General features: G+C 39.2%; 1 protein-coding gene across 2 annotated transcripts in view; it reads right to left on the bottom strand.

The window, feature by feature from the left end:
* LOC127562389 (solute carrier family 22 member 1-like) overlaps positions 1-1801 on the bottom strand; it is a 64630-nt gene extending 62829 nt beyond the window's left edge. Inside the window, exon 1 of one of the 2 annotated variants that reach the window (XM_051998052.1) lies at positions 1256-1801. In XM_051998052.1, the coding sequence (XP_051854012.1) occupies positions 1256-1666 (411 nt within the window). In that variant the 5' untranslated portion in view covers positions 1667-1801. The remainder of the gene's footprint in view (positions 1-1255) is intronic. The other variant, XM_051998051.1, reaches the window with a different exon arrangement.
* Between the last annotated feature and the right edge of the window lie 14990 nt (positions 1802-16791).

The following is a 16791-nucleotide window of genomic DNA, read 5'->3' as shown; positions in this document are numbered from 1 at the left end:
TCTTGTGGAGGAGTCTGTTGCTGAATTGTCTGTTTTTCTCAGAATTCTAAACCTGTTACCATAGTACATAGTGGCTCTGATTCAAGAGCTGAGGCAGTCATTCACGTTGATTATGAAATGAAAAACCAGATTTCACAACCTCAAACTCCTTTGACACTCGAAGTGATGGATACTAGAGTAAACTAGAGTTTAGGAGTAAATTTCCAGATGAACCAAAAAATATGTTGGAAGCAAGTGCTTCTATGACTGAGCTGTCTGGGATTTTGAAATTTACAAAATGCATTTTATCTTTTCAAACAGTCTCCTTTTGACAAGTAGTCACATCACATATACACAAATCCAGAAACATAAACACATAAACTCGGTCCATCTGTGACTAGGCAACAAGTTGTATATATCTACTTATACTAATTCTCCAATGGTGAAAAGCAGGGGTAGTCTGATATTGCAGGGGATAAAGTACCAGCCTGGAGTCAGGAAGCCCTGAGTTCAAATTTGGCCTCAGATCCTTCATAATTAATATCTGTGTGACCCTAGGCAAGTCACTTAACCCTAAATGCCTTGCCAAAAAAAAAAAAAAAAAGGAAAGAAAAGAAAAGAAATAACTCAATTGGGAAAAAAAAAAGTTTTCCAATCTGTTTCTGGCACTTAATAGCTGGAGAATTGCTGACAAGTCAATCTCTCCAAGTCTCTTTCATCTATAAAATGGGAACAATAATCCTTATACTACCAGCCTTGTTCATTAAAAGGAAAAGTATCCTAAAGGAATAAGTACTGGACTTGTGATTTCATTCACATTGGGAATTCCTCTGACAATGCAGATTAACACCTTCTTTGCAACTTGTATTCTTTAGATAGATACACTGAGTTCCTGAGTTACTTAGTTGGGATTAAACAGTCAGTATGTCTCAAGTTCAGTTTTCTACCCACTACACCATACTGTTTGTTATTGTTGTTTGATTCTTTGTGACTCCTTTTAGGGTTTTCTTGCCATTTCTTTCTCCAGATCACTTTACATCTGGGGAAACTGAGGCAAACTGATTTTTTTTTTGCTTCAGTCACACAGCTTGAACTCAGGAAGATGAATCTTTCTGCCTACTATCTACCTTGCCACCTAGCCATTTCCGCTATGCTATCTCTCTCAAAACCCAAGCAAGCAAACAGAGCTCATTTTCCCTTCTATCAGGAAACCGACCCTCCCACTGGTCCCCATCAGCAGCCCAGAAAAGATATGGGGACTCTGGTTTGCTATTACCTCAGTCACAATGGAAGAGCCTGGAGTGTCATATACCCAGCCATCCTGGCAAGTGGTAAGAGGGATGTGGCTTCTATTGCCAGTAAAATTGGCTAAAGGGTCCGTGCAGCTGAGGGCTGTTTGGTTCCAGTCCACATCATATCTCCGGCACTGGCTGGTAAAAGCATCTCCCGGTACGCCCCGACCCGGCACTGTGTAATTCAGCTCCTCTTCCAAACTCCAGCCACATCGCTTGCTTAACTCTGAAACACCAGGACTGAAGCAGTGGTGATCCGGAGTGAAGCCCAAGAAGACAATTCCCACATAAATGGGGGCAAAAGTAGCCGAGAGCAGACATAGGAAAAAAAAGGCTTGTTTCTGGAATAAATCAAATTCCCCAACGTGTTCTAAAATGTCATCTAAAGTTGGCATAACTGGACCAGGCAATAACTTTCAGACAACTAATAAACTTCATTGCTAGATGTGCTCCAAACTGCACAGTCTAAGTTAACAGCATCGAATAATCTATTAGTAGTTGATTCAGATTGCACCATTTCAAAGTAAGTTCAGGCATGATAAACATGGAACACAACCAAGCAGAAATAATCTTTCACCTCCTTGTGACTCTTTCAGGGCAAGGGTGGGGAAGGGGGAGGCTGAAGACTAACAGTGGGCTGGATTGTTTGTTTTACTGAGGGAAAAGTCAATAAGGTAGAGACATTAAAAAACTCCATGTCACCCTGACAGCTAACGGAAAAATCAATCCTCAAATTACTTCAAAAGTACTGAAGACGTTATCTATTTGGATATTTTTCTTTATTACCCAGACATACCAAAGGCCACTAATTATCAAAGACTACTCTTTAGCCACAGGCTCGCTGCCAAAATTTCTAATCAGTTCATCATTCACTCTTGGGGCTCCCTTATTCATGGTAGGGTGAAAAGATTATTAGATTTAGAAAATCTGAGTTCAAATTTCAACTTAACTCCTTATTAAATATATATATAGGTGTGTGTGTGTGTATATATGACCTTGGGCCCATTAACCTCCCTGGCCCTGAGTTTCCTCATCTGTAAAATAAGATTTGCCTAAATTGTCTCTGAAGACCCTTCTAGCTCAATCTGTGATTTCTATCATTCCATGTTTATCTGCTAGGGAATTTATAAGAAGAGAACCTAATATATGGTATGGACTTAGATCTAAATCCCCTCCTCCAAATTGCCTCCTTCCAAGAGTTTGCATCAGTAGTCAGTTCACAGTTGATTAGTACTTCATATGTATGAGACACTATGTAAAGAGCTGGGAATACAAAGAAAGGCAAAATCAGCCCCAATTCTTAAGGAGTCCCTGAGGAGAAGAGATGATTTGCAAATAGCTCTGTACATACAAGATATCTACGGAGTAAATTGAAGGTAAATGCAGACCCATTAAGGGAAGGGATGAAGGCAGGACTGTTTCAGAAGGTAGGATTTGAGCTGACTCTAGAAGCCAGGAGAGCCAGACCATTACATGCGTCAGAGACAGTCAGTGAAAAGGCAATTAGTTGGTGAATAAAGAGTGCTCTTGATAGACCAGCAAAAAAAAAAAAAAAAAAAAAAAAAAAAAAAGCCAGTTGCACTGGATCATAGAGGGAGCAAAGGTAAGAATTCAGGAAAGGTGGGAAGTGAATAGGTGGGCTTCAATAATCCCACTTAAGCCTTTACAGAATATTAGAATACTACATATTAATTACAAATAATAATGTATTCAAATACAGAATATTAAAACTTTGAAAAAGCTTTAGAAATAATCCACTTATCTCCATTGCACAAGGAAAACCCCTGAGGCCCAGGTAACTGAAGTGCTTGAGTTCTCAGGGTAAGGAACTGGGCAGCCTGTTGCTAAGTTATTCTGCCTTTTACATTCACAATTGTCCTAAAAGCCTTTGCTCAAAAAGAAGATTCCTTTAGAATTGATTATAGCCAAAAGGCTATTAATCTGTGCACATCCTTTGATCCAAAGGTATCTCTCTGGATTTGATCATAAAAAAAGGAAAAGGACCTGTTATGTGCAAAAAATGTTTGTGGCAGCCCTTTTTGTAGTGGCCAGAAACTGGAAACTGAGTGGATGCCCATCAATTAAAGATTGGCTGAATAGATTGTGGTATATGAATGTAATGGAATATTATTGTTTTGTAAGAAACGATCAGCAGGATAATTTTAGAGAAGCCTGAAGAGACTTATATGAACTGATGCTAAGTGAAGTGAGCAGAACCAGGAGGTCATTATACACAGCAACAACAAGATTTACGATGATCAGTTCTGACGGATATTACTCTCTTCAACAATGAGATGATTCAGGCCAGTTCCGGTGGTTTTGTGATGGGGAGAGCTATCTGCACCCAGGGAGGACTGTGGGGATTAAGTATGGATCACTACATAGTATTTTCATCTTTTTTGTAATTTGCTTGCATTTTGTTTTCTTTCTCATTTTTTTCCTTTTTGATCTGATTTTTCTTGTGCAGCATGATAATTGTGGAAATATGTATAGAATTGCATATGTTTAACATATATAAGATTGCTTGCCATCTAGGGGAGGAGGTGAGAGAAAAAGAGGGAGAAAAAAAAGTTTTGAAACAAAGTTTTACAAGGGTGAATGTTAAAAACTATGCATATGCTTTGAAAATTAATTTTTTTTTAAATCTTTAAAAAAATTGGATCATTGACTTGAATTAATCAATAAACATTTATTAAATTCCTATTATGTGCCTGGCACTGTGATAAGCACTGGAAATACAAAAAGTGGCTAAAGACAGTTTCTGCCCTCAATCAATTTACAAACTAATGAATGCCAACATGTAAACAAGTATATCCAAAACAAGCTATATTCAGGATTAATACAAAATAATTACCTGAGAAAAGGCATTGTAATTAATAGGGTTTGGAAAAGACTTCCCATGGAAGGTAAATTTTTAATTGAGATTTGAAGGAATCCAGAGAAATCAATGATTGGAGCAGAGATAGAAGAATATTATAGGAATGAGCGACAGCCAGAGAAAATGCTCAGAGCCAAGAAATATAATCACGGTTTACCCATGATTCTAATGTCACTGGATGGACATGTATGGGTAAGAAAGTAAGGTATGAAAAGTTGAAGGGGAGCTCTAAATGACAGAAAATTTTACATTTGATTCTGGAGATGATAGGGAGCTACTGTAGTTTTCTCTGAGGGGAGAGGAGGTCAAATGATGAGACCTGAACTTTAGGAAAATCTGCTGACTGTATGGAAAATGGATTGATCTGGGTAAACTTGAGGCAGGCAGACCACAGTCAAGCCATTGTTAGGGATGGGGCAATAACTGATCACACTAAAGGGAGTGGGAGAGGAAGTATTAGGAGAGAGAAGACATATTTGGAGATATTGCCAAGGTGAAATGGGCTGGCTGTATATGGATATGTTGGATGAGAGATAAACAGAAGTCCAAAATGAGGGAGCTAGTAGGAATTTATCTGGACCAGGAGTTCTTAACTTGGAAGTCTGTGAGGTTGTTTTTAAAAAAACATTTCAATTACTAGATTTCAATATGATTGGTTTTCTTTGCAATCCTGTATATTTTATTTTATCCATTTAAAAACATTATTTTGAGAAATTCTCCAGGCTGCCAAAGGGATCCATGACAGAGAAAAGATTAAGAATCCTGATCTAAATTAAGCCCCTAATTTACAGATAAGTGCACAAGTACATCTGTTGATTCTAAGTATTTTGTGATCATTCATATCTAGGCTATATTGATTGAAGGACACTGATTGATCCATCTTTGATTTCTCCAGCTTCTGATCATTTCGATGTATAGTTGCTTCAGTGTTCCCAAGAGATGACGTATTTAGGTTTCTAATGTTTGTCATTATCATAAAGAATGGTGACTGTCCTGTCTCTGGCTCATTGATAGTGTGATGAAAGCTATCCAAAAGTGTAACTTCTGGTGACTGGTAGGCCTGGATTTCACAAGAAGAGTGGACACTGACCTCTACTACCTCATTTTTGTCCAGACCTGTGCTTTCATCCCCATAGGGCAAGCTAGGAGGCCACAAGTACTTATTAATCGCAGGGCCAGGCACTGAGTTATGTGCTGAGAGATCAGTTCCTGTCCTCAAGGGGCTTATATTTTAATGGGGAAAGACAAAAAAAGCAATCCAAAAAGTCAGAAGTACCTGGAAGGGAAGGGACCACCTGGACCCTCCCCCAAAATGGAAGCCCTTGAGAGGAACTCACCAATGAGAGAAGAGGGTCAACATGGCAGAGAGATGTTCCATTGTGAAAAAGCCAAAGTGGGCAGATGTATGGATGCCCCAGGAGGTTTTGAGGTGAGTCTGCAGCTGAAGCTTGGGGTGGTAAGTCCTGAAAAGCTCTCCCATAACTGATCCAAAACTTTTCTGCAACTTAAAAGAATTACCTGGAGTCCTAAGTTAATTATTCAGTCAATGAGCATTTATTTAAGCTTTTTATGTACCCCACACATTTATAAGTTTCTTCCTCCATTATAATATAAGCCTCTTGAGGACAGGGAGCATCTTTCTTTTTGCTTATATTTATATCTCTATCTCTTAAACAGTGCCTGACCTATTTATCTATACTGTTAGATTGAGTTATTTTGTAGTAATATAATAATTTAAGATTGTTAAGAATTCACACAATCTATGTGTTAGCTTTGTAAATTGTTCCATTAAAAGAGAGATCAAGGCAGGGGATCATTGTATGTGTTGTCATGATCAGTTGTGTTCCTTGGTTTTACTAAATTGACCTTTTTCTTTTTGTTTTTAATTCTTTGATAGAAGGCATGAGTCAAGGGAGATAAAAGGCAGGAAGTATTATGATAAAGAATAAAGATGATATAAAAACATGAGATAATCTTTTTTTAAGAAACAGGTCACAAGGTAGCCTAGCTGTACTAGATCTAAAATTATATTATAAAGCAGCAATTACTAAAACCATCTGGTATTGGCTAAGAAATAGACTAGTTGACAAAGGAATAGGTTAGGTTCAAAGGACAAAACAGCCAATAACTTTAATAATCTAGTGTTTGACAAACCCAAAGACCCCAGTTTTGGGGATAAGAACTCATTATTTGACAAAAATGCTGGGAAAATTGGAAATTAGTATGGCAGAAACTAGGCATTGACCCACACTTAACACCGTACACCAAGATAAGGTAAAAATGGGTTCATGACCTAGACATAAAGAATGAGATTATAAATAAACTGGAAAAGCACAGGATAGTTTACCTCTCAGACCTGTGGAAGAAGAAGGAATTTATGACCAAAGAAGAACTAGAGATCACTATTGACCACAAAATAGAAAATTTTGATTATATCAAACTGAAAAGTTTTGTACAAACAAAACTAATGCAGAGAAGATTAGAAGGGAAACAATAAACTGGGAAAACATTCTTATAATCAAAGGTTCTGATAAAGGCCTCATTTCCAAAATATATAGAGAATTGACTCTAATTTATAGGAAATCAAACCATTCTCCAATTGATAAATGATCAAAGGATATGAACAGACAATTCTCAGAAGAAGAAATTGAAACTATTTCTAGCCATATGAAAATATGCTCCAAATCATTATTAATCAGAGAAATTCAAATTAAGACAACTCTGAGATACCACTACACATCTGTCAGATTGGCTAGAATGACAGGGAAAGATAATGCAGAATGTTGGAGGGGATGTGGGAAAACAGGGACACTGATACATTGTTGGTGGAATTGTGAACACATCCAGCCATTCTGGAGAGCAATCTGGAACTATGCTCAAAAAGTTATCAAACTGTGCATACCCTTTGATCCAGCAGTGTTTCTACTGGGCTTATACCCCACAGAGATACTAAAGAAGGGAAAGGGACCTGTATGTGCCAAGAATGTTTGTGGCAGCCCTGTTTGTAGTGGCTAGAAGCTGGAAAATGAAAGGATGTCCATCAATTGGAGAATGGTTGAGTAAATTGTGGTATATGAATGTTATGGAATATTATTGTTCTGTAAGGAACGACCAGCAGGATGAATACAGGGAGGACTGGCGAGACTTACATGAACTGATGCTGAGTGAAATGAGCAGAACCAGGAGATCATTATACATGGCAACAATGATACTGTTTGAGGATGTATTCTGATGGAAGTGGATCTCTTCGATAAAGAGAGTTAATTCAGTTTCAATTGATCAAGGATGGACAGAAGCAGCTACACCCAAAGAAAGAACACTGGGAGATGAATATAAACTGCTTGCATTTTTGTTTTTCTTCCCGGGTTATTTATATCTTCTGAATCCAATTCTCCCTGTGCAACAAGAAAACTGTCCAGTTCTGCACACATATATTGTATCGAGGATATGCTGTGACATATTCAACATGCATAGGACTGCTTGCCATCTGGGGGAGGGGGTGGAGGGAGGGAGGGGAAAAATCAGAACAGAAGTGAGTGCAAGGGATAATGCTGTAAAAAATTACCCTGGCATGGGTTCTGTCAATAAAAAGTTATAATAAAAAAAAAAAGAAAGAAAGAAACAGTTCACATATCCAGAGCCATTATTAGAACAGAATGACTGGAGTCCTGTTCCATAATGACAAAATTGAGAAGATGCTGAAAGCATTTGCTATCCTTTGAGTATCTTAGAAACAATTGAAGATAGAATCTAGTTTTTTTTTTCCCCATGCATCTAGATCTGGATGTTTTTTGGTATGTGGAATATCAAGTAAGGAATCATCCCTGCCTGGAGTTTTGGATGGAGGTGAGAAATTCTCCACCAACCCTAGCACTAATATAGATTGATAATTATTCTGTAGACTTAGAGAATTATCTGGATCACCGAGAGATTAAGTGTCTTGAACAAAATCTAACAGTATATATAAGAGGCCAGATTAGAACTGATTTACAAACTTCAGTTTTATTAGGTACATACAATTCTGTGCATGAATTTTCTCCAGTAGCTCCATCATCATCAAAATTCTTCATAGTCTTCTTATTGTTTAGTCATTTTCCAGTTGCATCCTACTTTTCATGATCCTAGTTGGAGTCTTCTTGGCAAAGAAAATGAAGTGGTTTGCAAATTCCTTCTCCAGTTCATTTGACAGATGAGGAAACTGAGGCAGAGTGATATGACTTGCCCAGGGTCACACAGCTAGTGTCTAAGGCCAGATTTGAACTCAGGGAGATGACTAAGCCTGACTCCAGGCCTGGTACTTTATCCACTGCACCCCCTAATATCCTGCAATCTTTGCAGTTTTTTTCATCATACTCCTCAACACATATTCTTCAATTCCATGACACAATTCCTGGTTGTTCCATAGACAAGACATTCCATCTCTCCTCTCTGGGCATTTTCTCTGACTATCCCCTATATCTGGAAGACTCTCTCCTTCCTTAATTCTACTTATTGAGTTCCCTAGCTTTTTTTCTCAATTAAAATCCTATCTTTTATAGGAACTTTTAAACTCTCTCTAAATTCTAGTGCCTTCTCTACCATAATTATCTCCTATTTATCCTATAGACAGCTTGTTTGTATATATTTGTTTGCATATTTTCTCTTCCCTTCCTTCTTCTGTTGGAATCGTCAGTTCTTTGAGGTAAAAGATTATGTTTTAAGGACACTTTTATATGTCCTCAAGCTTAGCAAAGAGCCCAGTAGATAGTAGGCATTTAATAAATATTGTTTGTTTCTTTTCAGGTTCTGATTAGCCACTGCCTTAATAAGCCAGTACAGGAGACAGACTCAAAATGAGCTCAGACTCCACCAGCAGATAATGGAGATGTATGTGTTACAATTCAACTAGTGATATTTTTTCTTGTCTCTTATTCTTCTACCCATTTGTTGAATACAACAAAAAGGAAGATGTACCTGTTGATCACCCAGGGAAGATAGGTATATTTGTAATAACAAAAGATGTTTATCACTTGTTATAAAAGAAAGAATATGTTCTTGTTAGCGTAACTATTCATATCAGATAAAAGGTACCTGATTACCTGCTGAACAGCTTCCTTGGGCTAACAAAGTTCTTCTGTACATAATAAACCTTTTGGTAGCAATTAGTCATTGGTCAGTCATTTTTTTCCAGTTGTGTCCAGCTCTTTGTGACTCCATTTGAGGTTTTCTTTGCAAAGACACTGGAATGATTTGCCATTTCCTTCTCAGTTTCCTCATCTGTCAAAGGAACCAGAGAAGGAAATGGCAAACCACTTTAAAATCCCCAATTTTTTCTGAGGCAAAATTTAAGTGACTTGCCCAGCATCACACAGTATCTGACTGAGTCAGTAAATGTCCTAGGTTGTACTGTCTACAGGTCCAGCATTTTAATCCACTGCATCATCAGTTCATTTTATATTCTAAGGTAGCACTTAGTCAAATGCTGAATATAGAACAAAAGGAGTTCTATCAGCTCTCTAAAAACTACTCTCAGCTTCCCATGATTCCCCTTTGACATATGGTGCTCCTGGCAGTGTTGTGCTTCCCATAATCACAAAATCACATAAATCTCTGATCAGGAAAGACTTTTAAAGATCATAGACTCAGAGGACCTTGGGCAAAGGTGCACCAGAGCCAGCTTTCTGCAAACATTGCAAATCAGGGTTTGATTTATTGTTTTGTTGATTATATTAATGGAAAAGAATTGCTAATTGTGTAAATTGAATTTACAAGTAGGTCAAGTGCTGAGTTTTTTAAATTTTGTTTTATTTTTAGGAGATCCAGTTGTTAAACTTTTATAAGCAACACATAGACCTCAGGGTTATATAGTATAACCCCCTCATTGGGAAACTGAAGCCAGAAGTCACACAGGTAAGCAGAGAGAACATGGGAATCCAGGTTCTCCAATCCCCTCAATTTTAGATTTAGAAAACAAGGTTCAGAAAATTAAGAAATGGGCTGAAAGTCACACATTTCATGTCAGGCCAGGACTAATAAGCCAGTACTTCTGCTTAGTTTTACTACAGTGACCTTCTGATTACAGATCACAGTCCTTAATTTAGCTGGCAATAAAAAAGATGAGCCTGAGAATATTTAGACATTAGTCACAAGCTCTCTCTGTATTTGATAGAGAATGCCAGAAGATGTGAAAGGAAGGAGCTCAGGAGCATGGAGGTACTTCCAGAGATGGTCCTTACAATTGCACACAGTACCAAAGGAGTATAACTTTTAAGGAAATATAGCAATGATTCTGAGGGGCTTCTGTTCTGGCAATTAGATTCCAAAGTCCTCTGGCTTTGACTCCTCCTTCCCCCCCGCCCCCCAACTCAAGAATGCTATTGTTCTGACAATCTGTCTGATTCTGGAGACCACTCCTCAATTCAATGCTGACTAATAATCTGGTCAGCGGGAACCAACTTCTAGAGACCACTCCTCTGGGCCATAGATTTCGCATGTCAATGATAGAAAGCTGGATAAATGTGTCTCCTTGTTTCTGTGTCTCTGCTAATTTCTTTTGGAATTTAGCCTGCTTGTAATTGGCATTACAATTACAATAAACTTTGCCCCTTAACAAGGAAATAGGTTTAAGCCTGAAAATTCTTTTGAGACACCTCGTGACATCGGTCTGTGACTCCAAACTTTTGGGGTCCCCTTCCCAACCTCAACATTTGGTAGCCCAGTATGATGAGAATCTGGCCTCCCCTGGCTTGATTCCCTCCTTATCAAAGTAAACCCCTCATTTTTTCCCCACAATTACATAGCAGGGCACCCCAAGCCACTGGGAGAAGGCTCGTCTGGGTCATCATGAGCTCCTCACTTAGCAAGTTTTCCTTGATTGGGAAATTCTTGCAATTTTTGGCAAAGTTAACCTTGACACCCTTTCACCTTCTCTGGGATGCCAGAGAAGATGGAAGTACTATAGGATAGCTTTTGGAAAAATTTCACGGCTTTTGGCAAAGATGGAACAGTTCTTTCATGTCATTTTGTTTGTGTCTGCTTCTCTGTGCAGAATGTCTGTGTTGTGTTTGTTCTATGTGCTAGATTTTATTACCTGGAAAGATTTAAAACACAAACCAGGAAAAAAAAAAAAAACCTTCTATGCTGTAGTTAGAATGCTGGGAAATGTTCTTTAAAAGCCTAACTTTTTTTTCCTGTGGACTTCAGCTCTGGCCAAGCTCGGGGCTACACAAAAAAAGTTGGCTAATTAAAATTAAAATAACATTTTAGATTCTCAAAATTTTGAAAGCAATGATTAAGAAATTTGGCAATTAGTGATTTTTAGATTGCAAGGAAAATTCCTAGAACATTGGGGATCATTCCAGGAATTTATCCCATTTTAGAAGAAAAGGGAAAAACAAATCAGGTAAATAACTTTTTACTAGCCCTTCCTTGACTCCTATTTTGTTGGAAGTCCCCTTTCTGCTCCTTTGGGAAAGGACCCCACAAGGTTTTAAGGGACCCTCTCCACACTACTCCCCACAGTGGTCCTGAGTGTATCTCAGTTGTGGGGATTGCTACCAAGATCAATAAAGCCCAAGTCCCTCTGTTTACTAACACTTTTCATCTCAGATCAGATTAAAACTCAAATTCTGCCTCACCTATGGAAATAGGAGAAGCAGCCATGGAGACCCACAAGGTTAACCCAGCTTGGGGGAAATGGGGATGGAGTGGGGGTCAGGTTCCATGGTCAGCATTCCCCAAGTCCTGGCACCTGAAACTACCATTAAAGGGATAGCATGACACCAGTCACCCCAGCTCTCAGCCAGTCTTGTCCAGGAACTGCCTGGGAAAAAATTCGGGTATCCCTGGCACCTCCCAGCATGGCAATATGAGGTGAAAAAGCCAGTCAGCCTCTGCATTTGGTAAGACCACCATTCTCTATCTCTATTGTGGATATGTATTAGCTATGTAATTTATGGCAAATTGTTTTATCTTTGCCCAGTTTTCTGAGTTGTAAAAAGAAATAATAATTGTTGCTGTAAAGACCATATGATTACAAAAGTGCTTAACTTAAAACATATTATATGAATTTTAACTACTTTATTGGATATAATTGCTTCATATTTGATAACTTTGTGGGTTTTTTTTTTCAAATGTGACCAACAGATAAATGATTTCTATGTGTGTGTAAAGTAATTTGGAAATTTATCTGATGATAGTAAAAGCAATTTTAAAGGAGTTCTATTTAAAGCCCACTAAAGGGATATGTCAGTTGTAATCTCTTTGCACAGAGAGTGTTAACAGAAGAGTTTTGGAACTTTAGGAAAACAGAAAAGCAGTTTGCTACTACTTTAAAAACTCTAGCTGTCTAGAGTCAGACTTCTGAGGACCCTGTCAGTAAAAATTGGCACCACAAAAAGAGAAATGATTTATGTAAATTGGAAAATAACTAAATTGCAATTCAGTTTGTCTGAATATTTAATCAGAATCTAGGCAATCTCATTAACTAAAGCTGTCGGTTTTAAAATCTGTTCTATCTCAATTTTAGTCTTGTTTTCTCCCTAAAACAAAAGGGAAACTCATTTAAGGGAACAGAAAATTACAGCTAAAACTATTTGGCACTTACTTAGGAAAATTCTAAAATTGTTAACTAAGTTATTTGGAATTATTGTCATCATGTTCAGCCTTATCAGTTTATCTCCAAGTACGAGGTGTGCAACTCCTTTCCCCCTTCAGAGTGGGGGGAGATATCAAACAGCACAGTCCACAAAAACACAAAGAATAGTTGGGGGAGGCAACTGCAAGCTCAGCTTCCCCCCTGGTGTCTCTGTCAACCTCCCTTAATTTATGTTTGCCAGTTTTCTTGAAATCATCAGGATAAGCAAGGTTATCAGCTCTGAGAAATGAGCCTGTCTAGGATTTATAATTTCTCAACAAGGAATGCATTTACTAAGAATCTATAAGCTTATTAAATGATTGATCCTTTGCATCAGGATAAGTTTAAACATATAAAACATGATAAACAGAGTCTCCTATGAGTTTAAGTCCTGGTAAACTTTTAAAATAACCTATCTAGCCCTAAACTGCGATTGGTAGAATTTGCTATTAGAGATAAAATCTCTTGGGACTATAACTGATATTCTTTTGAGTCCTAAATTTGATTGCCTGGTCACTAAATCAGTAGCCCATCATTCAAGAGAGAAATGCCATAAATTACTCAGAAAATGCCTTACTGAAATATGTCTAGGAGGACAACTTCTCTGGGCAAGAGTTAGGAAGATGACCTTAGCCTCTGCTTAGGGTGGGAACCTTCTGACTCAGTTTCCCAGTTTTGTCTCTTTGCTTCCCACCTGATTATTCCTGTATCTGGCTACTTGATGGAGTTATTACTATACGATCAGTTGTCAAACAAATCTAACTAAGGCTACCTTATCCTGTGATATATGTGCCCTCAGGCTGAGGTCTGAAGGGCCTAATTTGATGCTATTATAATTATGTCCCTGCTTTTTCTTTTTATAACAAATTTCTATAATCACAGCAAATGGTCAGTAAAAGTCATGAGCCCAATACAAGTATTCCAGGGGACACAATGGCTTTCCATTCTAGATCTTAAAAGATGCTTTCCTTTGTATACCATTGCATAAAGATTCACAATTTCTTTTTGCCCTTGAAGGGACAAATTCAGAGGAGCGGTAATCCCTCACCAATGCATATGGCCAATATGTACAGGGTATCTTGATCTGCAGCCCTACCTGAGAGGCTCCTATGGCTGCAGCCATACAAACCCTTAACTTCCAACCCCACTTCCCACCGCAGGGCTATGAAGTATCTCTGTTTAAAGGCTCACTCAATGTTATCAGTCTGATTAAGTCCCTGAAAGTTTAAGCCCCAGCCTTAGACGGACCTAAAGCCTGACTCTGTGTGGTGGTGAAAGGAAGGGCCAGGCCCTAGAGGCCTTGACTCAGGCCTTATCCCAGACCAGGACCCATTGCCCACTTCTCAAACAAACGCCTCAGTGTCCTTAGGGTAGCCCTCTTGCCTGTGATTCCCTGGCCCTTCTAATTGAGGAAGCCACTAAACTCACCCTAGGTTTTAACTCCCAGAGCATTTTGGAAACCAAAGGGCATCAGTGGGAGGTTTATAGCAGACTCTCCTGCTAGACACCCCTGACTTGACTCCCCTAGTGTGCCATACCCTTAACCCGCCTCTCTGCTCCCTGAGAACACTCACTCAGGTGACGTTAAAACCCAGACGGTGAATGCCTTACAGATGCATCCAATTTTCTTGAAAATGGGGAAAGGAAGACAGGTTATTCTCAATAGCACCTTGGAGCCTAAGCCACAAGCTGAACTCATTGCCCTTACAAGGACCTCTGAAACTGGGGAAAGGAATGAGATTGAACATCTATACTGACTTCAATATGCTTTTCATATTTTGCACACTCATGGAATTATATGGGGAAAAAAAGGGGACTTTTGACAGCAAAAAAAAAAAAAAAAAAAATTCTCCTACTAAACATGCAAGAGAAACAGGCTTGCAGATTCAGCTGCCTGTGCTGCTGCCCATTTGACCCTGACCATGGTACCTTTACTTCCCCAGGTCAGAAGAAAGGGGATACACCCTTTCTCCCTATAGTCTCAAACAAGCACCCTCAGGCCAGTTTCTAATCCCAGAGGCAAACCAGTGGGAACTCCTTTCAGGCCTGCTCAATTCTTGGCAGAGCAACAATGGCCCAGCCTTTACTTCTTATATAACTCAAAAGGTGGCTGAGACATTTAAGATTAGCTTTTTTCCTTTCTTGTTATTTTCCACTTTTTCCCAGGTGTACCTTTAACAATACTCTAAGGATGAGAGCTTTGCTCTTAGTATTTCTCCCCAGATCTCTCAGGATCACTCTGTGGCCCCCGCCAGTGGGGAGATAACTCCATCCAGGGGTCCTCAAACTACAGCCTGCGGCCAGATGCAGCAAGCTGAGCTTGAGCAGTTGAGCCCCTCAACCAGGGCTGTGAAGTTTCTTTATTTAAAGGCCCACAAAACAAAGTTTTTGTTTTTACCATAGTCTGCCCCTCCAACAGTCTGAGGGACCCTATTTAAAAAGTTTGAGGACCCCTGCTTTAGTCCAGCAAGGGAATTCTGTGGGCAATGGGGGCATTCAGGATTATTGAGTGTGCCCTCAGCATCCCCAAGGCAACCCATATATTCGACCTGATGCATTATTTGCAAAGACCCCATTCCCAGATGTCACCATTCCCACTCTGAATGTCACCCCATTTGTACTAGTTACCCCCCCCCCGGGGAATAACTTTAACCTGACTATCCTCTGTTTTCTTGCTGGAAAAGATTTCTTACACAAAATAATTGTAGGATATCCATTCCAAAATCATTCTGGCAAACTCACTCATAGTGCTTCTACACCTCTTTACTTGAAGCTTCTTTATAACCTCCTGAGAACTAATATTCTGAATTCCAAAGTCAACCCATGGAAATTTATCTATAGCTTATACCAAGTTACTCAATTGAAAAAAAAAATGCTCTCCAATCCCTTGTGAAACCCATTTTCATTGGTCACAAGCGAGAAGAAACAATTAAACAGATGGGTCAAATATGCTCAGTTTGTGAAAGGTGCTAACCCCCCATCCTGAAGCCTATCTGCAAGAGGGGTACACACCCAGTGTAGGACTGGTAGATGGATTTTACACATATGTCCCCTCCCAGTGGCTTCAAAGGGCTTTTTGGCTTTTGTTGTCACCTTTATTAATTGGGTAAAAGCCTTCCCTTGTGACTCAGGTTTTTGTTAAAGCAAGTCAAACTCATTTAAGATTAATTATCTCCACTCTGCCTGTGATCCTGTCTACCCAATTCTTGTACTCTAGGTCATCTGAGTGGTCCTTTCGCTGTGTATAATGCCACTGTTTCAGATACTGCCTCCACCCCTTCAAGGAGACAAAACGAGGATTTGGGGGAAAACTTTTTTTGGTATTTTGCTAGGAAAAGCTGTTTGGATGAGAGGCATTCATGATGTACTCAATCCCCCCTCCTCATTCTTCCTGTGGGTGGATTCCCTGGCAATATATTGTCCCTACTAACTTTACTTTTAATTATTTTTTGTTTCTCATATTTGGCCCCTGCGTTTTTAACCTACTTGTGAGACTTGTTTCCTCCAGGCTCCAAGCTAAGAACTCCCAACTATTTGTTCACCCTGAATATCATTAGCTAATTGATTTTGACACTCAGCACTTCTCTGAATGTTGCTGCTGTCATCTTACCTCCCTTCCCCTGGTCTGGACTCCCATTAGGCAAAGGGACAGCTCCTCGCCTCTTATCAGCCTGAAGCAGAACTCCAGAAAATGAGATCTCCTTCCCTTTGTCCCAAATAAATTTGGGGTACCAACTGCTTGAGAGGGGAATGAAGGATAACGTCCAGGGAAATATAGTGGTGATTTGGGGGGAGGGGGCTTCTGTTCTGGCAATCTAATTCCAAAGTCTTCTGGCTTTGACCCCCTCCCCCAACCTAGGAATACTATTGTTCTGACAATCTTGTCTGATTCCAGAGACCACTCCTCAATTTGCTGCTGACTAATAATCTGGTCAGTGTTAATCGGATCAGCGAGAACCAACTTCTGGAGACCACTCCTCTGGGCCATAGAATTAGCATGTCAATGATAGAAAGTTAGATGAATGTGT

The sequence above is a fragment of the Antechinus flavipes genome, chromosome 4 (genome assembly GCF_016432865.1).
Source record: "Antechinus flavipes isolate AdamAnt ecotype Samford, QLD, Australia chromosome 4, AdamAnt_v2, whole genome shotgun sequence".
Lineage (NCBI taxonomy): Eukaryota > Metazoa > Chordata > Mammalia > Dasyuromorphia > Dasyuridae > Antechinus > Antechinus flavipes.
This window is presented reverse-complemented; position numbering and strand designations above follow the sequence as displayed.